The following is a 22,736-nucleotide window of genomic DNA, read 5'->3' on the forward strand; positions in this document are numbered from 1 at the left end:
AAGAAACCGAATAACTTTAACAGTATATTCCTCATCATATTAGAAGAGTAAAATGTTATATAGTCTTATCTGGATTTCACCTACTTTCAGAGTTATAAGCATTAAAAAAAATAACAATACAATACAATACAAATATTCTTTATTGTTCACCAATATAACAAGATAACTATTACTTATTATTTCTCAGAACAAAACGCTATATAGTTAGATGGCGATGATGCCGTTATCGGACGTAATCTGACTATCCTCGTTGATAGATGTCAAAAAATAACTAGTCTTAACGCATTGAAAAAAAAAACATTTTTTTTTATTTAAAACATTATTTTAGGAATCAATTTTACGAATAACATTTACTTTTGATGTCCATTTACATCCAAAAAAACTAAATAAAATTACACAATATTTTTTTTTGGCGAAATTTGCTTGACGTTATATAACATTTTATTTTTATGTTACATCGTGTATATGTATTACGGAACGAAAAAAAAAACTGTTGAATCAATAAACAGACGCAAAAAAAAAAATCGCAAAAATCGGTTGAAATTGCGATCTAAAAAAAGAAAATATCCGGAATCCAGGACTTAATCAGTAAGTAGGAAAGCATTATAATAAAGACTGAAAGTTAAAACAAGTTAACTTGAAATTTTGACCTCCTGCCAAGAATTTAAATTACTTTACAAACTAAAGTGATCAAAATCAAAGCAACCCTTATGTTTTCGATAATTAATATCGTATTGTAGATCTTTTCATAGACTTTTCTACTATAAACTATTAAGGCATCTTATTTAATGTTAAATATACTGAAATGTGTCATAAATACTCTATAAGTCAACACACATACATACATACAACCACGCCTGTATCCCATAAAGGGGTAGGCAGAGCACATGAAACTACTAAAGATTCAGTGCCACTCTTGGCAAATAAGGGGTTGAAAGAAAACGAAACTGTGACATTGCAGTGACAGGTTGCCAGCCTCTCGCCTACGCCACAATTAATAAGTCAAAGCTCGACAAAATAAAGTTTTAACTTAACTCTCATTTGCAGATCTAGGCAGATCGTCCTTCCGCACAATGCACAATTTCGCCATCTAATCCAAAATTTCTCATTACCAACAATACTGTCTAATTAAAAAATATAACAAAACCCATCCATAAAAGGTACCAATTGCAAAACTGGTTTAAAAATGTTACACATTTACAAGGAAGAGTCTAGCCTTCGGAACCGAGAAGCGATCTGCGCCGGAGTATATAATCCTGCAATCGTCTTCACTCGTCACAGTCAAACGTTCGGCTCCGTTCCGCGCATATCTAAATCACATTTTCAAAATGAAATTGGTGAGTTTGGAAAGCAAAAACTAGATTATTATATATATAAATATATAATGGTTTTAAAGATTAAATTTAACGCAATCAGGAGTTCATATATGGCACGGCAAAAATTAAAAATAGAACTACATTCTGAAATTTCTGAAACGAAAATTTCTTCTGTTTTCCATGAAATTTTCCGGTAATTTTCAAGTAATTTTCCGATTGTTTTGAATAAATCTGCGCAACATGTCATATCATATCTTTGTCGGGCGGAAGGGTTGTCGGTCGAAAACTAAAGTGTTTCAAGTGTAACAAAACTAGACCAATTTTCATCCCTTACACAAAAACCGCACTCCGGCTGCAATTTAGATCTGCAGTTGTAATGAAATGCAGTCTCGTTTTTTGCCATTCAACATTTCTCTTAATAATAGTCATAATTTTGCATAAAATAGGTCTTGGCTGCCCTTTATGTCAGTGACAGGCATAATAATATAGACTTAACAAATTTATTGATTAGTACTTACGACTATAACGTAATAAACTTTATGAAACAGTTCAATAAATATAACTCACCTTTTTAACACACCGTTCTCAATTTGTTAACATTTCTAAGACTAATAATAATTTGAACTTTATAGTTCCACGATTACTACAAAGTGTTGTTTAGCAACTCATTGTACTAAAAGTGACATTCGTAACTGACCAACGATAAATCTTATGTCTTCGTCATAAAGTTTATAAAATACTAGTCGTAGTTTGCCGATAACTATCTAAAGTAATGACTTGAGAAAACATTTGTACTGTAAAAGATTGCATTGACATTTCTTTTATTATTACTTTCTTGTTAGGTCGTCATCATTACTGCCGATAGTTCTTTTAGGCTCGAAATTTTGTAACATTACTTATTAAATATCTGCAAATTTTACATCAATATTTGATTAGCAAATTTTATTCTTTATTGAAAAAACTAAGCAAATCTCGTACTATGGGTGCTTTAGGCCTGATTTAGACGGCGTGCGAACTCGCATGCGATTTTATTTACATTGCGGGCTGTTGAGGTTACATACAATTTTGCACAGTCATCAAATACCGCAATGTAAATAAAACACGTATGCGAGTTCTCGAACCGTCTAAATGGGCCCTTATCCTCAATTTTGGAATATAAATCATCCTTCAACCCCTTTTGTGATCGCGACCCTCAGGACCGGGGCAAAACAAGAAAAAGACGATCCATTTACTCTCATCCTAAAAACTGCATCATATTAAGTACTTATACAAAATTGTATTGCAAATTTCTTAATTTCAGTTCGTAATCGCCGCCGTCCTCGGAGTGTGCGCCGCTGGGCGTCTGGACAACACCTACCTGCCTCCTGGTCGAGGAGGCTCAGGGTTTGGCCAGGGAGGCGCTGGGGGCTTCGGTCACGCCGCCGCTGGCGCTAGTGGCCACGCTGGAGGCTTCGGCCAGAGGGGCTCGGCTGGATTTGGCCAGGGAGGTTTTGGCCAGGGAGGTGCTGGCCATGGAGGTTTTGGCCAGGGAGGCGCTGGAGGTTTTGGCCAAGGTGGTGCCAGCCATGGAGGATTCGGTCAAACCCAACACGGAGGCAACATCTACAACGCTGGCGGCTTCCAGCAATCCTACAACCAGCAAAGCTCTCGTCCCCAAGACGCCGGCGCCCAAATCCTAAGGTCCAACAGCGAGGTCACCGCTGAAGGTTTCTCTTACGACTTTGAGACCTCAAACGGCATCCGCGCTGATGCCCAAGGAGTAGCTACTAATGGAGTCCAGTCCCAAGGCAGCTTCGGGTACAAGGGTGATGATGGCCAGGACTACAGCATCACGTACACCGCTGATGAGAACGGATACCGCCCCCAGGGTGCCCACCTCCCCACCCCTCCCCCCATTCCGGAGGAGATCCTGAAGTCCCTGGAGCAGAACGCCCGTGATGAGGCTGCTGGCATCTCTGACGATGGTAAGTGAATTTATTTTCCATGCCATTCTATTGTGATCAAACCGCAGTCTTAATTGTAGAACTATCGTTGAATATTGTGCTAAATTTGACAGTCAAAATACCTAGTCAATTTCAATCTTTTTTTAAATACTACGCGGGTGGAAAACAAGCACCGTACCTATGGACATCTGTAACTCAAGGGGTGTCACATGCGCGTTGCTGATCCAAATTTAGTTTCAAACGTGAATGGCAAGGCCATGAAAGTCACACAAAATTGCAGAAACATAAAACTACACCTCATTAAAGAAAGAAACATGAAAAGAAATAATCTACATTTATTGCAACAGTTTCAAGGCAATTGAAACATAACTACTCTATTTATTTTAATCTAGATAACCTACACATCATTAGTCATAACACACGTTCATGTCGCATATGACTGCAAAACATCATGCGATTTGATTATGTCTCAGGGCAATTCGAACTTACAATTATACCTGCAAAATGATATCTGATATCATTCATCGTGAATGTCGGTCAAAAAGTTTTTCCAAATGGTTTCATAATAGCTTACTGTTAATCTCTAAATTGCTGTCAAATTTTTGTTCTTTTTTCGGAGTTTTTTGTCCTGGATTCCAGCCCTTTTTGCTAGATTTCATAGAACAATATACGAGATAGGGACAAGCTTTGATAGCTCCATCTATATAAACTATTAACAGTTGCCAACTTCGCTTCATATTTGGTCGTATTATTAACGCGTGTGAGACGCACGATTTGGTTCTAAATAAAATGAATCAAATATCATTCTGATTGCATTCTGTGTTCGCATTGACGTGCTTGTCTAGATTTTAGATCTAGATTTATTAACAGGTAAAGGTGTAAGATTAATCTATGGATGAGCTTAGATTCATTAACCCTTGTGCATCGCGTGATTATAATTTATTGCGTTATTTTACAACTAGAGTTCAATAGTTCATTTTAAAAGATAAAGTAATGTGTTAGTTATTTCATTTCAAAATATTGTTAGACTTTATTACTTTTTTGTAAACACTACTGTTTTATGATAAGTTATATCTAACAAAAACTCAAATGATAATGGTACTAATTTCCTGCAAGAAGATGCAATGCTAATCATAGTCAAAAATAATGAAGTTGCGGCCACAACGTATTTTTTGTAAATGGAAGTAATAATGTATAATGACCAATCAGCATGCCATAATAAAGTCTGAAGACCTCCCGTGAAATATCTCTCAAAATTTAGAAGTATCGTTCAATAATATTTAATGTAATGAAGCGTCAAATCAAATCAAATGAATCCAATTAAAATTATCTTCTTTGTTAAGAAATTGTTGACTAACAGTCAATAACAATACTACAATTTATAATAAATTAATAATTTATAATTTTATAATAAAGTGTTAAATGAAATAAAAACTAACTAAAGAGGGATAACAAACTAACTAACAATACTATTTACTTAAACTAGACAATGTATGACATTCAATACGTCGTTTTAAACATAATTCAAATTAAATTTATGGAGCGTAAAACTAAATGACATTAACAATTTGGCCAACCTTCGCATTTACTCTAAAATAACGTTCCCACCAATCAAAATGAGTTATATTACACATCTATAAATAGTGCTCTTGGTATCTAGCCAACATCACAATCGCTTACTCGTAAGCATAATTATTGTACAACTCTCTCTATCGCTCTTCACATTTATACTCTGAGTGCGAACAGGATACGTAGCCGAAAGGCACAAACGCTCACGAAACGAAACGGTTGTAGATATCTATCACTATCGCTCGTGCATATTGGCGGGATCGAGCCAGACTGCCTTTCGCGGCGTTTCGTTTTCATTTCGTGTCGGAGAAATAACATGCGGCTAATACGCACGCAGGCGGTATTTTAGGACTTTGTCTTTTCAGCAGTATCTGAGACGCCTTGAGGAATTTTTCCACCCAGAGTAACTTAAAAACATCAACGTCACAATTGCTTACGCCTCCTATCTCTATATCACTCTTCAGGTCGCGAAACGCCACCGAAACGCCGCAGAAATGTAGTCTGGCTCTGTCGCGCCCATACGCCAGAGCAGAGATAGAGATATTATCGTGAGCGTTTCGTGAGTGTTTGTGCATTCCGTTACGCACACACTGTCACGTCACGACAGAGCCAGATTGCATTTCGCCACGTATCGTCAACGATTGTCACTTGCTAGGCCGCTGCAATCAAATGAGTTATCTTCTGTGCGGGTCAGTAGTAATGCTTGGCATTGCGAAGGCGTGTGAGAACAGACCCTTTCTATAGCTTGATGAAATGATGACTAAGATGCAGTCAGGTTGCAAGTTGTGACAGACAATTGTATCAGACGCTTATCTTTGCAGTCTTAGACGATCCTATCGGTTACTTATTGTTCATTCATAATTGAGAGTTTTAGTTTTGACGACCGGTCTGGCTCAGTCGGTAGTGACCCTGCTAAGCCGCGGTCCTGGGTTCGAATCCCGGTAAGGGCATTTATTTGTGTGATGAGCACTGATATTTGTTCCTGAGTCATGGATGTTTTCTATGTATATAAGTATGTATTTATCTATTTAGGTATGTATATCGTCGCTTAGCACCCATAGTACAAGCTTTGCTTAGTTTGGGGCTAAGTTGATCTGTGTAAGGTGTCCCCAATATTTTTTTTTTTAATTCATTCTTTGTTATAAGTACTTATATTGTATCATACTGTATCCATGGGATAGTTTTTTTATTTTTCGAAGGAGATATTGTTTAATCGCTCTTGTAACTCTGAGCAAAATTGAAGTGCGAGCGTAGCTACTGATTTGAAGAGCGGAATTTCAGGTTAAATTAAACTGATCCCTGTGTGAAGCATTTTCTTTCCAGATTTTTTTTTATTATTATAAATGGGCGTACTCTTGGCCACAGACTAGCCAAAGGCAAAGACGTGGCCTACGATGGAGTGAGCTCGCCCAGAAGATGCCTGTTCACTCTTGATTTGAAGGTTGCCGGGTTATATGAGCATTGATATAATGCAACATTTTCATGCGTTTTTGAACAATTAGGAAAGCTTTAACCAGTTGGTGTAATTAAAATGATTGACAGCATAGACAAAGACAAGCAATGCAACCAAAATGTCTAACTGAGTTCAAAGTTCAAGTAAAAAACAGTACCTAATAATTAAATTCGATAAAATCAACATTGAAAATACAGTAAAACTTACCTTCCCACCATAAAGCCGTGGAAATATATTATGTTTGTCGCGAATGTAATGCATATAATTATACACCTCTGTACAGTTTCTCATTCATGTGATGAAACCTAAACACAACTGTTTGCCTAGGCGAAATGACAACCGTTGACACTAGACGCTATCGAAACGCAGTCTGGCTCTGTCGCGCGAATACGGAAGAGAGATAGAGATAGCTAGCTACGATAATAGTTATAGTAAGCGTTTGTGCATTTGTTACATACCCTGTTTTAAACGAACAGCCCAATTCGAAGTTTAAAATTCGTCAAAATGAATATGGATTGGATACTTCAGTGTAGAGATGGGCCGAATATTCGGTAAATATTCGGTATTCGGCATATTCGGCAACTTTGTCAATGTTCGTATTCGGCCGAATAGTTCGGTTACATTGCCGAATATTTACCGAATAAACAATGTGTTAAATAACGTAAGTTATTTCGTAATTCATCGGATAATGCCATCCTGTTTTAGCATTCCAAGGAACTACAAATATAGAGCTAAATATATGCTTAGAAATATCAATAACATTTCGTACTTTATAACAAAAATATAGGTCAAAAAAAAAATGTAAATATCCATCTATTGATAAGAACAGTAGGCGCCGTAGTAACACTAAGTAACGTTATATTTTCATTACCATTCATTTAAAAGTTTTCAACTCTACATCAGCTTTAAAAATATAGCGCACCGAATATTCGGCCGAATGTTCGGTTCGGTAAGATTTGAACCGAATGTTCGGCCGAATATTCGTATTCGGCAAAGTCCATATTCGGCCCATCTCTACTTCAGTGTAAAAAGTGCGCTCTCTCTTTTAAGTATTTACACAGGAGCGATTATCTGGAGTGCACAAGCTTCTAATGGGTTGGCAACGCGCATGTGACACTCCTTGAGTTGCAGGCGTTCATAGGCTACGGTGACCGCTTTCCATCAAGCGGACCGTATGCTTGTTTTACACCGACGTAGTATAAGAAAAAAAAACTTTTGCTTTGTTTACTCATCCCCTACCGGGATTCGAAGCCAGGACCATTAAATAATGCCTAATGCCTAAAGCCTGCGGCAGTAGTCTCTTAAGAGACTTAATGAAGAAGGTAATAGGAACATTAGAACATTACACTGACCTAAAAACACATGACGACACTCATCTGCCCCATCCCACAGTAATTCCGTTATTTATTAGTGCAATTCAGGCCAAAGGTACGGTCACACAATTTGAATCTTAGGCCATAGAACCCTGTCTTATTGAAACCGTGTTCTACCTGCCATAAAAATCACATAGACATTTACTGTGCAAAGGTTCTACAGTGGCCTAGGACTGAAATTGGTTGACTATACACACTATCTTAGGCTAATTTCAAGCCAACATAACAAATCACAAACGACCTATCGCTCCTTGAAAAACACAGTGTCATTAAATGAAAAACGTCTTTTTTGGGTACAATGGTTTAAAGTTTTGAAATTTTTGAATTGTCAAAAATTGCCATTTTTACAACAAACTTGTAATTTTTTTGGCAGTTCTTGTTAGTTTTGTGACTAAACCTGATAGATATAATAGTAAATTGTATTTTTTTTATTTTGTTTCTAAGATAATTAAGCTTAAACAAAATGGTAGTGACACTTTTCCATTTATTTTTGTTTAGGGACACATGACAATTTTATATCTTCGTTTTACTTTGTGGAAAAATGACACTATAGCCATTTTTTTTATGAAATGTACCTTTTATTTCAATGAATAATTAGCAATCAAACCACCTTTTATGTAATATACATTAAAATTTATTGAATTAAATGACATTCGGTCTCAACCCTATATCGTTTTAGCATTACTGCCCTTAAAAACTAGTGTAAACTCTCCTGGCTTGCCCTCTGAAACAATAAAATATAACTAAAAAAATATTAGAAACAAAAATCACTTTCAGTCTTGACATTTGCGTTAGTAATACAACATTTATTTTAATATCCATAAAATTCATGACATTTTATACAAAAAATTTAAATTGTCAGGAAAAAGTAACCAAAGTGCATTCAGGTTAAAATTAAAAAAAAAATCAAACGCAATAATAACCTTAAAACCCAGTGTTCCTCCCTCTGGCCCTTCGTGTAGCTTCCATGCGATCAGTTATGGACCAGACCTTTTAGCACAACTTGCCTTGTCGCGCGCGAGTCCATACATCAAGCACGACTTCAAGTATGGACTCGCGCGCGACAAGACAAGTTATGCTAGAGGGGCTGATCAGTGTTACGATCAGTTTTTGAGGAATATTTTCCCATTCCTCAATAACTACGGCTTCCAGCTGGTTGAGGGTGGCTGGAGCAGGATCCCGTGACCAAACAAGCCGTTTTAACTCATCCCAGAGATGTTCGATGGGGTTCAGGTCGGGGCTCGTTGCTGCCACTCCATTACGGTGCATTCCGACCTCATGCAGGGAGTCCCGCACTATCAAGGCATTAGGCAACGGGCGTAGACGTGCATGAATTGGAAATCAGGTCCAAAAAACTCAGCGTACGAGACCATACGTTCTTCTAAGATCTCCATAATGTAACTGCCTGCAGTTAAGGACCCCTCAAACCGACCACAGCCAGTGCGGGAAACACAGACGAGTTCCGTTTTGGCGTCGATGGAAATGCCGCCCCAGAGCATGCACGTAACTGACTGTTTCTTCGGTGAAGACTGGTGTAAACTGCTCTCCTTGACTCCTGTACACCCTTTTGCGTCTATAGTTGGTATAAATGATCTCCTTCGTCTCGTTGGGGAACAGAACATTCCTCTATTGCTGCAACGTCCAATCCTTAAGCCTTATGGCAATTTGATTGGGGTATTGGCTCTGGCTTCAATTGGTAGCCCCTGTCAGCTCTTCGGGGTAACATGTTCTTCTCCATCAATCTTCTTCTGATCATGGAGACACTACAGTTCTTCGAGCCGTTTTAAGCAGTATCTGCAGCTCAGGAGCGATAAGAAAGCGGTTCCGCAAAGAGGCCGATACAATGTACCGGTCGTCTCTAGCGGTGGTGCAGCGTCTTCTCTCAGATCCAGGCCTCCTGACAGATGTAGCTACTGGTCTCCAGAAACCCCAACAAGACTCGTCGCACCCGGAAACGGATTATGCTTAGGCGTTCAGCAACTTGCTACTGCCGTAGTCCGTTTAGAAGCAGTACCACCACTTGAGCTGCTTTTTCTGGTGTTAAACCCCTATTGCCTTCAAGGCTTTTTTTTTCTGCAGGCGTTCGTCCTCGGTGACCTTTGGAGTGCAAAAGATCCACATGACACCTTTACAGCTCCTTTTAAAACCGTCTGGGGTAGCACACCTAGAGTCCCATTAAAATCGCATCAATACCTTTTTTTTTAAACCACGGCAGATTGGCGATTATTGTTTTTAAGAAAGTTGTACACATTTTCTCTTAAAGGGCTTTAATTGTACTTTGAAATGATACAAATATCTCTAATCTTATTGACTGTAATCTATCAAAGATTACAGTCAATAAGATTAGAGATATTTTTGCTTGAAACGATTTTGCGCGAGGTGCGATTTTTTTTTGACGACGTGGTATACTATACCCTAACTTATGCGAAGTTTAGTCGGCCGCTTGAAATGTGCATGCTCGTGGCGATGTAACAAATAGGTGATCTAGATGCTGGTGTGTTTATACTATTGATGATTGCTTTGAATTTTTGAGCCTTGAATATCGTTGAGCCATTTTTTACTGTAACAAACAAATATACTTATTTATGGCTAATAATTTAATTATATTAATGCACAAGAAATTTATCCACTAGCAATCATAGTTTTTATATTGTATCTTAAATTAATAATTGTGTCTTGTAGATCACAAAAATAGCAATTACTTCGTAAAAAATGATTATACAAAAAATAACCTTCATTTTTATTAGCGCTGTTTGTAGGTATTTTACAAAAAAATAGATTAAAATGTCTTTTTCATAGGATTTTATCAAAATTGTGTAGGTTTATGTGCTAAACTTAAATGGAACAATGGTATTAAACGTAATATGTCTAGAAGATAATTAATCATTAACTGTTTTGTAATTTTAATTACCGCAAAGCATGACATAAAACTTAAAGTGACAATAATCAGTCAACGCGTTTAAAGCTACCATTACCAGTTAAAGTGGCTTTAAACTCATAACAGCAGTATTCCATTTCTTTGCAAGCGTAATTATGGTAATTCATACAATCAAAAATGACACTAAACAGATAATGACGATTCATTCATGCAAATTCTTTTTAGCGAGTTAAGACCATAACGTCATTTTAAGTAAAAGTACAGTACAACTTTATTTTTAGCCTGCATTAAGCCTAATAGTTTAAAGCCAAACCGTCATTACGTGCACAGTGTCACTATACCTATCTCAAAACGTTTAGAATTGTTAAAGTACTAGTGTCATTATAACAAAAATGACACTGTTACTTTAAAATGAAACTCAATATTGAATAGTTATTACAAGTTCAAAGTGACACTTTAAGGATTGATACAATGTTCCATAAGAAAATTGTTATACTTACCATTCAATCTCGCGGAACACCGTCACTAAACACAAAATGACAACTTTCGTCTTAGAGTTCACTACATTTTGATCGGCGTCCAGGTCATTAATGCAAACATGACATTGTTCCCGTCCCCCACGCGTCTATTCCCACTATTCGCCATAGTGACATTAGCGCCCCCTGTCGCCCCTAAGCAAGCTAAATTGATGGGTGTCTTTGCATTGCGTTCGTTATGAACGCGCGACCTAGATGGCGTTGTTAACTAAAAACCTATTGTTTTTGGATAGTGTCACTATGTTTTTCAAGGAGCGCTATGTCCTAGCATTGACTATGGCGCTTAAGCCCTTTTGTTTTAAAACTCACGCATATGTAAGCAATTTAAAAAGACGTAACTAAAAGCGTTTAGTATGGTGGTTAAGCCGTTTTGGAAACACACACATGTAAGCTTTCTAGGACTATTTAGGGCCGTACCTATCATCAGAGTAAGCGTTCCAAACCAAGTTCCATTCATTTTACAGACTTTAAACTCTTTGTGATAAGATTGGAAATGCCTTGATGTAGCTGTAATTTGTAAACTCTAAGGTGCCCTAAGTCATTGGTAAGCAAATTATACATCAGAACCCTTACCATGAGATTTTGACGTTTTAGAATACATATTTTCTAACCCCCGACGCAAAAACGACGGGGTGTTATAAGTTTGGTTTGTTCCCTAATTGGATAGATGGCAGAACCATCTCTCTCGCTATACCGCAATCCTGTAAAATCGCCGTCAACAGAAATTGTCAACAATGTAAACAAACCATTCTATAAAATATCAATATTCTAGCACAATTTTATTATTTTAAAGGTTGCGGATCATAATGTGATATGAATTGATTAAATAAAACATGGATTTAGCCAGTATCTGATGAGTTAGAATGGAAATTAAAGACATTTTGACTACAAGGTTTGTTTACATTGTTCACAAGTTCTATTGACGGTGACTTTAAAAGTACCAGCATGCACACATTGCATGCATCCCTTAGTGCGTTTTCACATTATCCGATCCGATATCGGATGTTGGACGACGCCATCGTTGATTTTTTCTTTTGAAATGAAATCCTTCCGACATCCGATATCAGATCGGATAATGTGAAAACGCACTTAGGGTACATGCGCCCACGGGCAACCTTGTCGACATAGACAGCACCATTTAATATACTTAACACAAGGTAGCCTTATCTGACATTTTTGATGGGCGGGCAACACGACGGGTGGAGTCTAGTAGTCAGAAGACCCGGGTTCGATCCCCGGCTCATGTGCGATATCTTTTTTTTATACCACAAAGAGGTAATACAGCTAGCCTGCAACTCAAGGTGTGTCACATGCGCGTTGCCGATTCATTAGAAACTTGTACACTCCTTGAAGAACCCCATACTGTAGTTCATCGGGAATACCTCGGCAGGGAGCTCATTCCATAGCCGGAGCGTTCGCGGGAGGAAATTCCTATTTCAGTTTATTACATAGGTACATTATCAGTTTCGGTTACGCTATCGAATATTAAATAACTCATGGTAGGGGCACAGTGCTGTGGGTTATGGTAATTGATTCGTAAAGCAATAATTATGTTGCATTTGCAAGTGAGATGGCGATTGGATAATTCATTTGATTGCTATGGAAGATATTGTAGGTTAGATTTTGCACTGCCGATATTGGTTTTGGAATTAAAGTTACATTCCATATTGTCGAAATACCCGTGTATGTAAAATTTTCAAACTATTCACAATATTTTATGAGACTGGTAACTATTATATAATTATCTCATTGTAAGTGACATGTTAAAAATAATTATATTCTTACATATTTATGTACATAGATTATAAATTATTTACAATTTGTTTACTACGCAGCAATGTATTTTGCTATTTTGGAATTTTATTTATTTATTTTCCCTATTTTACTTAGCTTAATTTCTTCCTTTTATGATGAATGTTGAATTTGTGTATTATCCGTACTAATGATTTTATGCGTGATTTTACGCTAGATTTATTATCGAAGTGTTAATGTTGATGGCTTTCACTACTAATATGGTGCATTATCTAACTTGGTGCCGTAGCCGATGGCATTTCTGCGACGCGAAACGAAAACGAAAGCGAAAGGTAGTCTGGCTCTGTCGCGCCAATACGCTAGAGCGATAGAGATAGATATCTACGAGCGTTTCGTTTCGTGAGCGTTTGTGCCATTCGGCTACGTATCCTGTCCTTCATCTCATGTTTACATTAGTTCAAGACCATAAAGCGCAAGACGAAAAAGACATTTCAATTGAACTATCACCGGGGCAAGAGTTCGATCGATGGCGACCCGTGGCAAACGATATGTAGTTTACCCCCTTTGGACTCGCCGTTGCTTTCCCTTCTCCTAGCGAGAAGGGGGGAACGGCCTTAGCTACCTACTAAACCCACTCCGGTGTTTCGCCCTCATTTCCGTTCATGAGAGCGCACTGGAATCTGGATGTTTTGGCCACGGCGCTCTCCGGCAGCCTTGACCAAGGCACTTGCATGTTGGAAGGAGGATCAGAAACACTTGATTCCTCTTCCCTAAATAGTGTCTGTCGCAACAATACGAAGAGCGACAGAAAGAAAAGCTACGATACGATAGGGAGCGGTTGTAGTGTTGGCTACAGGCCCTGCCCAATAAATTGTATTGGTAATCGATTTCGATTGAGAATAACCATCGAACTTTTATCACCCCGCCCTCATGTCGTAACGAAACGTTTAAGGAAGCTAACATTTAAAATAAGACGTTGAGAAACATTATTAACTAGTGAAAAGGCCAAATCGCCGGTAGTCATCTTTGTTTCTTAACACAATGGCGGGCCAATTCTGTTATAGGCCGAAAGTCCACTATCATATGTTTATCATAGAAATAAGATCATAGATAGGTGTGTATACCTTCCTTTTTCTCCAATGTGAAGAAAAAGGATGGCATATGGTAGTATATTTCTATGATAACTTATAATAGTGGACTATCGGCCATAGTCTTAAAAATATTATTTAGTTAATAATCAAACATCATACTTTTTCCATCAATTTTGGTGCAGCAATGTCGCGTTAAATCTACTTATTCAATAGAAGTGTTTTAAGTAAAATAGCCTATGTACAACAATTATCACCATAAATAGAACTGATTGCACTATTATAAAACAATTTGACAAATTGGTCTATTTTGCAACCTTTTGCACACACAATGCAAATTCCTTTACATGCATCTTGTCTGCATATATGGGTATAAGTAATTTGATTTCAATGGAAGCCTAAGGATTTTGCTATACTTGGTCAATAATGCAAGTCTGATTGTTAAAGTAAATAATTCCATAACTAGTAAAGTTCATAGCTTTGTTCTTAAACTGAAATAGATACCATACACTAAAGACAAAGCGATCAAGCCCACTGATAGCGAAGCCAGTCGAGGTGGTGTAACGTTTTAGCACGTCAGCCGCCATAGCTGAAGACAAGGGTTCGATTCCCGGCTTCGCCACCAGTGGGCTTGATCGCTTTTTCTATAGTGTATATGGTATCTATTCAGTTTATAATTTATATATAGTAGTGTTACTACTTAAAAAACAAATCAAAAAAATATTTAATAAAATAATTTGATTTGTTCCCTACATCGGGTGCTTTAGTTTTAGTTTACCGAAAATAGTTTGTTCGAATTTTAACATACTTACTCAAATAAATCATACATCTTGTAACTACAAATATTGATGACCGCCAACGGCCAATCATATAACGGCCGATACTATTATTACCTATGCTTATAAATTATAGAACTAAATATTAATGACAAGCGTTTATGAAAAACAATAGACATTCATCATATTCTTTGGTAGCCGTGAGCAAAGTTGCATTAATGATTTACTAATGTGCCTAATAGAACACGACCTTTGGGTTACAACATTACATTACATTTGGTAATAAATAATAGTTGGGGCATGAGCTTCTTCGTTATTGTTTTGTGCTAGTTCTTGTGGCCACGAAAATAGCGTCTGTAAGAGCGGAGCGATAAACACAGTCAACATCTTGCGGTAATATGGCATACTAGACTAGGTCGTACTGTAGGCCTAGCACATGATGGCCGCGGGAGTATCTCGCCGCGAGATAGACTACCCGTCCTTATGTCATTAATACAGTTAGAAGAAGACGTGGCATCTATCTCGCGGCGACATACTCCCGCGGCCATCATGTGCTAGGCCTACAGCACAACTTGTATATGTACTATGACACTAACTCCTGAATCACGAAATAGATTGTAGGTTTCATAAGTTTTTTCTGGTCTGATGTTGATATTTTTTAAGAGATCATCAATTTCTTTCTACAATTTCGTTAATAACCAATGTCATGGTAGAACATACGTATAACTTATTATACACAATTTACTAAACAAACCCTAATGTTTAACTACTTGAATCAAGAGAGAAAATTATACCATTCATTCGTACACAATTCTTACAATACCTATTCTATTTACTAACAAAACAAAATTGCTTCTAATTCAATATTCCTTATCAAGAACAACATTCTATTCTAAAGGGAAATAAGTACCGTATTTTATCACGTCGATTTTCACGAGTTAACAATTTATTTCCCGTGTGAAATAAAAAAAACTGCCAAAGTAAATATAAGTACCAAAACGCTAATGTCATGGCCCCACATTCATCTCGGAAAGCTCAAGGTCGAACACTTGATGATGATGGTAACGGAACCACGGCAATTGTTGAGGTCATTGCTTTCGAGACTGCATTGCTTTTAGGGTTCCTTGCCTGATGGGTGCTTTTGGTAATCAAGGGGTTTGACTTATATTGAGCGGGATAAAGACCGAGATTACCTCTTTAGTTTTTGTCGAGCTCCGTGATCATGATGCATCAGGCAACGTCGTGAACAGAAGTTAGTTTGTTAAAAACAATACGTTCGAAATGGATGTCAGAAAATGTTCTGAACATTTTCTGTTCTGTTAAAATTGTACATTAACATAATTACGTATGTGTCGATTGCTTGTTTAATCTTTAACCAACAATAAAAAAACTGATATATAGAAAAAACTATACTATTCTAACCCAAGTAAAATATTAAAATTCAGTGAAATCAGATCCAGAACCCACATTGAAGAACCTTTGTTCTGGTTTCCCACACCTCTACCGTGGGACTGTCACGCGAGATCCTTACTATAACAACTTTACGAAATGGTCGCAAATCATTGCAAACTAATGTACGGTCAACAAAAACAAAACCATTTTTACTATGTTAGCGGCAAATAAGCCTATGGCTGGGTACAGACATTGTAGACTAAATACCGATTGGAACCCTAGGCCATGTAGAACTATGTCATAGTGACGCTATAAATCAAATTGTAACAAATCTCTTAATACTTGTCATTTTGACAGAGTGGCCCAGGGTTCCAATTGGTTGACGGTTGCAGCTCCAAAGGTGCTGCCTGCGCTTTGCGACCTTTTAAAACCTGTTCACTCCTTTTTTGAATATGTACTGAAGACCCTCGATAAGTCTTGACAGGGAATTTCGTTCTAATCATGTTAATCAGAAACGTCAATTAGGAAACGATTACCTTTGAAACGAAATTGATCTTTTGATGTAAATGACTGGACTTATTTATAAAAGAAAACCGAAAAATACATCTCAAGTGAGACTTGAAATTGTTACTCCTTAAAATTAATACCCCTCTCTTTTTGTTCTAAGATCCCCAACCCTCTATGGTGTATCATCTATCCCTAACTCTAGTTGCATCTGTAAGTAGTCCTTACTTTAGCAGCTTTAAAAATACTGTATCTAAACTTCAAATCTTATCTCTTTCAGGCTCATACCATGGTGAGGGCGCTGGCTCCGGATCCGGTTACTCCGGCAACCAATACCAGCAACCATCCAACCAATATGGCGCCCCCAGCCGCACCTTCCAGCAACCTAAGAGCTTCGGTGGTTCCTCCAACTTCGGTGGTTCCAGCTTCGGTGGTTCTTCCAACTTCGGCGGTGCTGCTTCTCGCCAATACTTGGCCCCCAAGGCTGGACCTAATGGATCTGGCAACTTCAACTCTAGGACCGGATACCAATATTAGGAGCTCAAATTGACATGATACTGATGAGTTGAAACTGACGAAAATGGACATTGGTGGATATTATGCCGATGGCGTAAGATTTTCCAGTGGATATTAAATTGCTACAATAATTGTCTTATAATTATGGAGGGTAGATGTAAAATAATTACTTTCTGAGCGAGAAAGACCAAATAGGTGGAGTTACAATCATTTTTAATCTATTTTTATCTTTGTCAGTAATTTCTTAGTTCATTTGGAATTGGAAATGCTTCATTATAGCTGGCAGCTAGACATATTTGTAACTTTTCCATTTGAATTTTCTTTTACTTCTATTCTACAAAATTATAATGATTTTTGATTTGTCAGTGTTCTTGTGTCACTGTATAAAATTTGCATGATTATCGAATAATGTTGATGTATATCCCACTGTCTTTTTATCAATAGTTAGCTTTTTTACATCTTTTGTATAGATTTCGTTATCCATATTGACAGTTTTATTTATATTTATATTTTCATTTATTTTCTTATCATCATTAGAGATAATTATTATAAATAATGGACAAAGCTGTGAACTATTGATGTGATTTTTTTATAATATAGGAATAATTACTGTTACCATTATCTATTTCTTCTAACTAATATGATCTCAATCTTTCGACAGTTCTGTATCAAAATTAATTTTCTACTATTGTGAAAATAGTTGTAAGTTAATACATATACTCAAATGGACAGTAATATATTTAAGAAAATGACAAAAAAAGTTTTTATTGTAAGACATTGTAAATATCGAACATAATAAACGAAGGTCAAACCTGAGATTTATAAAAAAAAAACATAAAATTTGTTTCATTTTTATCGCACATTAGACGAAAAAATAAACTAACTGAAATCGATTTTGTAACTGGTACTTTTTCTGTAAACTTCAATAATCATGGTATATTTTTAACAAAGAGATGAGGCAGAAATTTTACATTTTTGAAGTCGCCCTGCCATGATATCCCATACTTTGTACTGTCAGCTGCAAAAGTGCATGGAGAAATGATGAAAGAATTTGTTTGATAAATTCGCCATACGCTTTTGCAGCTCAGCAATTCCCGTTTACTTTGTACATTTGGATCACGTCTCCGATTTAAATAAAAATTGGTAGGCTGATAGAGTCCATGATGCTGAGCAAGATCCACTAGGTTTCCCAAAATGTCCTAGGTTGATTGTATGAAACTTTCCTTTTTTGTTACCGAACATGTATAGAAATCTGGTAACAAAAAAGTAAGTTTTCATACAAACTACATAGGACATTTTGGGAAACCTAGTGGATCTTGCTCAGCATCATGGACTCTATCAGCCTACCAATTTTTATCAAAATCGGAGACGTGATCCAAATGTACAAACTTAACAGGAATTGCACAGCTGATAGTACATACCTATGTAAATCTTTTAAATTATTTTTTTAGAATAGAATAGAATAGAATAGAAGTGTTTATTTGCTAGAATACGTCACAATATAGGTCTTAAAAAATAGATACAGAATCAGTATTCAGTCGACATATAGCCAACATGCAAAGTGTTTACATTGTATATTACATTCCGTAACGGTACATCAGGTACATGCATATCATTAATAGCCTAGATCCTAATATATAAAACAATTTCATAGTCATTATAAATAAAATAAAATATTAACTTACACATGAATTATTGCACATTACAAATTAGAAATAAAATCAAATAGTTAAAAAATAAATAAATTATATATTACAATTTGAAATTTAAATAATCCTTAATACTATAAAAGCAGTGGTCTTGTAGCCATTTAGTCAGTGCTTTCTTAAATTCATTTCCATTCAACATTCTTAATTCAAGCGGAAGGTTATTAAACAACACTATACACATATTATAAGCATTTTTCCTATAAATATCAGATTTACAAGCTGGCTGGTATATCATATTTGTGTACTGGGCACGTAGCTCTCTTGCAAACATTTCTTCTCGCTTTTTAAAATATTCTGGATGGCTTTTGGTAAATAGGCATGCCTTTAGGATGTACATACAAGCTAAGGGAAGAATTCTGAATTTAAGGAATAAAGGTCTGCAACTGTCATCAAATCGAACACCGCCTATTTCTCGTAAACATCTTTTCTGGATAATAAATACCCTCTGAACGTCAACGGAATTTCCCCAAAGCAAGAGTCCGTAATTAAGGGTGGATGCCACATATCCATGGTAAGCAGTTAACGCCGCCCTAACAGAAACTGAATCCTTTAGTCTTCTTAATGCGAAAACAAACCTCGATAATTTGGAGCAAACTTGGTCAACATGGTCTTTCCAATTTAAATGTTTGTCGATAACTAAACCTAAAAATCTAGACGTTTGAGTTTCTTCAACAGATGTATTGTGAACGTTAACATTTATGTGTACTGGATTTGAGTTATATGAATGGAATTGTAAGAATGCAGTCTTATTTAAATTAATTTTGAGGTCATTATTTTCTATCCATGTGTTAACATCGGTCAGTGCTTGATTTATGTTCGATTCATACATGCTTTTGTCAGTTCCTTTTATTATTAATGTTGTGTCGTCTGCGAATAATATACACTTTTGCGATGTTGCTTGCGGCAGGTCGTTGATATAAAGCAAAAACAATAAGGGACCTAGATTACTCCCTTGAGGTACACCTGAGCCATTAACACGACCCTGAGACCTGAACTTCTCCATTATAAGTTTATTCTCCACAGTAACTGTTCTTGAGATTTCAGTACATTGAGTCCGATTAACTAAGTAACTTCTCATCCAGTCAAGGGCATTACCCCTAATACCATAGTGACTAAGTTTGGAAATGAGCTTCGAGTGGTTAACACAGTCAAAAGCCTTGCTTAAGTCGAGGAATATTGATGTCACTGGTAATTTTTCATTGACAGCTTCTGTTACATCTTTAACAAAGTCAAAGCAAGCTAGTTCAGTGGAGCGCGACTTTCGAAAGCCAAATTGTTCAGCCAATAGGATGTTATGCAAACTTAAATAATCGATTAGTCTTACGAACATGGCCTTCTCAAAAACTTTTGATAAAACTGGGACTAAAGTAATGGGTCTATAATTATTGGGGTCCTTCCGGTCTCCTTTTTTAAAAAGCGGCTTGACAATAGAAAATTTAAGCTGTTCAGGAAAAACACCTTGTATAAACGATAGATTTATCAAGTGTGCCATAGGACGACATAGGAATGAAGCATTATTTTTAAGTAAAATCGTTGATATATCGTCATAGCCACAAGATTTACTACTTTTTAGTGACATTATTAACTTAAAAACTTCATTTTCATCAACGGGTCTCAAAAATATAGATTGTACTTGAGAGTTGTTTTTGCAAAAATTTGTTTGTGAATTATAAAATGTATTTTGATTATTATTAACAATATCGATAAAAAAGTCATTGAATATATTACATATGTCCTGAGGTTTACAGTATGTTACATTATTATGAGTCAATATACGAATGTTATTACTGTGATCACTAGATTTACAACTATTAATTAAGTTCCAGGTGGCTTTACACTTGTTTTTGTTTGACTGTATATACTGATTGTTATGCAATTTCTGAGATTTATCGATACATTTCCTCAGAATTCTACTATACTCTCTGAACCTTCTCTTACAACTCTTATTTTTGTCCTTTCTACACATAATATAAAGCTTGCGTTTTGTTTGGCAGGATTTTTTTAATCCTTGAGTTAGCCAGTTTATATTTTTCCTACGGCTGCTCACTTTTACTTTTATCACCGGGAAGCAAAGATTAAAAAAGAGGCATATTAAATCGTAAAACAATCTAAAGGAGTCTTGTAAGTCACTTGCGTTTAGTACATCAGAATATGATAGAGCAGCCAAGCATTGTTTAAATTTATAAACGTTATCTGTGCAATAATCTCTTTTGTATTCATACCACGATATAAAAGAGTTACTTTTCTTTACATTAAATGCGATGATTTGAGCAGTATCATGATCTGACAGACAAAGACTTCGAGTAAAAGCTTCAACTTGTTTTATATTAGAAGCTATCTGGTCTAAACAAGCATTAAGCCTTGTTGGTGACTGAATGTGAAGGTTAAAGCCGCGAGTCAATAAAGTATCCTTGAGATCCTTTGAGAAAGAAGTGTCTTTCAAAATGTCGATATTCCAGTCGCCGCATATAATTATTTTCTTTTTCCTAAATTTAGTAGTTAATTGGAAAAGCAATTTATCAAGTTTATGTATGAACATTCCTACATGGGCTTTAGTTTGTTCAGGTATTCTGTAAATAACTATAACAATTAAGTCTAGTCCCAAAATTTCAACTCCACAGCATTCGAAAAAATGGCATGAAGATAATTCTGACAGAAGTGTGATTGGTTTAACCTCTAAGGTTTTCCTGACGAGAATAGCTGTTCCACCTCTACCTTTCACTCTACAATAAGATGATGCTAGTTTTAAATTATTCATTTTAATATTGCCTTCACAGCCGAGTTTAACAAAAGTCTCGCTAAAGCACAGAACATCAATGTCTTCATTATTATCATCAAATTCTTGTAATGTCAATTGAATTAAATCAAGTTTATTTAATAATCCTCCAATGTTTTGGTGCATGATTCTAATTTTTTCCATCCCTAAGAAGGGTTTTGAATTATTGTTCGTGTCGACGAAAAAACTCCGAAGATTTATGAGCTGAATTTTTACACGAGGATACTGTTACATCGATTAGCTTATTATCCGTCTCTATAATTTTTATGATATCGCAGATGTCATAAAAAATCGATCTGAGGCCATTATTACTGACTCTACCTGATCCATATTTAAACATGCTATAGTCAGTCTCTCTCTTTCTCTCTAACTTCAACGAAGTCAGCTGGATACTGTTTGGCTTAGGTATAAATTAGACTTCGGCGGTTGAAGGGTTAATTCATATTCTTAACACATACTTTAAAAATGTACCTAGTTGAGGTTTAAAATCTACATCTAATTTGAAATGCACGTCCGAAGAGAGTAAAAACTAAGCATTTTAAATTAACCCAATTTATACTAAAATAGAACTGTTGCGAGAACAGATGCGCCTCAAGATCGCCTAATAAAGACAAGATGATACCCACTGCGACCGAGGTCAGTCATCAGTGACGCCGATTAGATAATTAGGTGTAAAAACAATCACAATACATACATATTGGAATCACAAAAAGGGTGGACTGAACACAGTCATGAAATTACATATATATTTAAAAATATTTTAAGCGGGTTACTCACGTGTTAAGTCGATGTAGCGTTCGACATGTTTCGATCAATTTTCGAGGATCTTTCTCAAGAGTAGCGACTCCGCCTTTACATATCGAGAGCGCGAAAATGGATCGAAACATGTTGAACGCTACATCGACTTAACACGTGAGTAACCCGCTTAAAATATTTTTAAATATGTTTGAGTCTCAAGGGAGTTTTATAGTTAAAAAACCGGCCAAGAGCGTGTCGGGCCACGCTCAGTGTAGGGTTCCGTAGTTTTCCGTATTTTTCTCAAAAACTTCTGAACTTATCAAGTTCAAAACAATTTTCCTAGAAAGTCTTTATAAAGTTCTACTTTTGTGATTTTTTTCATATTTTTTAACCTTATGGTTCAAAAGTTAGAGGGGG

General features: G+C 36.4%; 1 protein-coding gene across 1 annotated transcript; it reads left to right on the forward strand.

Moving 5' to 3' along the window:
- The first annotated feature begins 1,254 nt into the window (after positions 1 to 1,254).
- On the forward strand, positions 1,255 to 17,581 carry LOC125234780 (pupal cuticle protein 36a-like). Its single transcript, XM_048141177.1, has 3 exons — positions 1,255 to 1,337; positions 2,617 to 3,280; positions 16,861 to 17,581. Exons 1-3 carry the CDS (start codon positions 1,329 to 1,331, stop codon positions 17,115 to 17,117), a joined length of 930 nt encoding a protein of 309 aa, XP_047997134.1. The 5' UTR covers positions 1,255 to 1,328; the 3' UTR covers positions 17,118 to 17,581.
- The last annotated feature ends 5,155 nt before the right edge of the window (positions 17,582 to 22,736 follow it).

The sequence above is a fragment of the Leguminivora glycinivorella genome, chromosome 16, assembly GCF_023078275.1.
Source record: "Leguminivora glycinivorella isolate SPB_JAAS2020 chromosome 16, LegGlyc_1.1, whole genome shotgun sequence".
Taxonomy (NCBI): Eukaryota; Metazoa; Arthropoda; class Insecta; order Lepidoptera; family Tortricidae; genus Leguminivora; species Leguminivora glycinivorella.

Bases quoted from the DNA above. Each gene is read 5' to 3' on its own strand.
- LOC125234780 (XM_048141177.1), top strand. The intron at 3,281-16,860 runs GTAAGTGAATTT...TATCTCTTTCAG, and splicing joins TGCTGGCATCTCTGACGATG to GCTCATACCATGGTGAGGGC.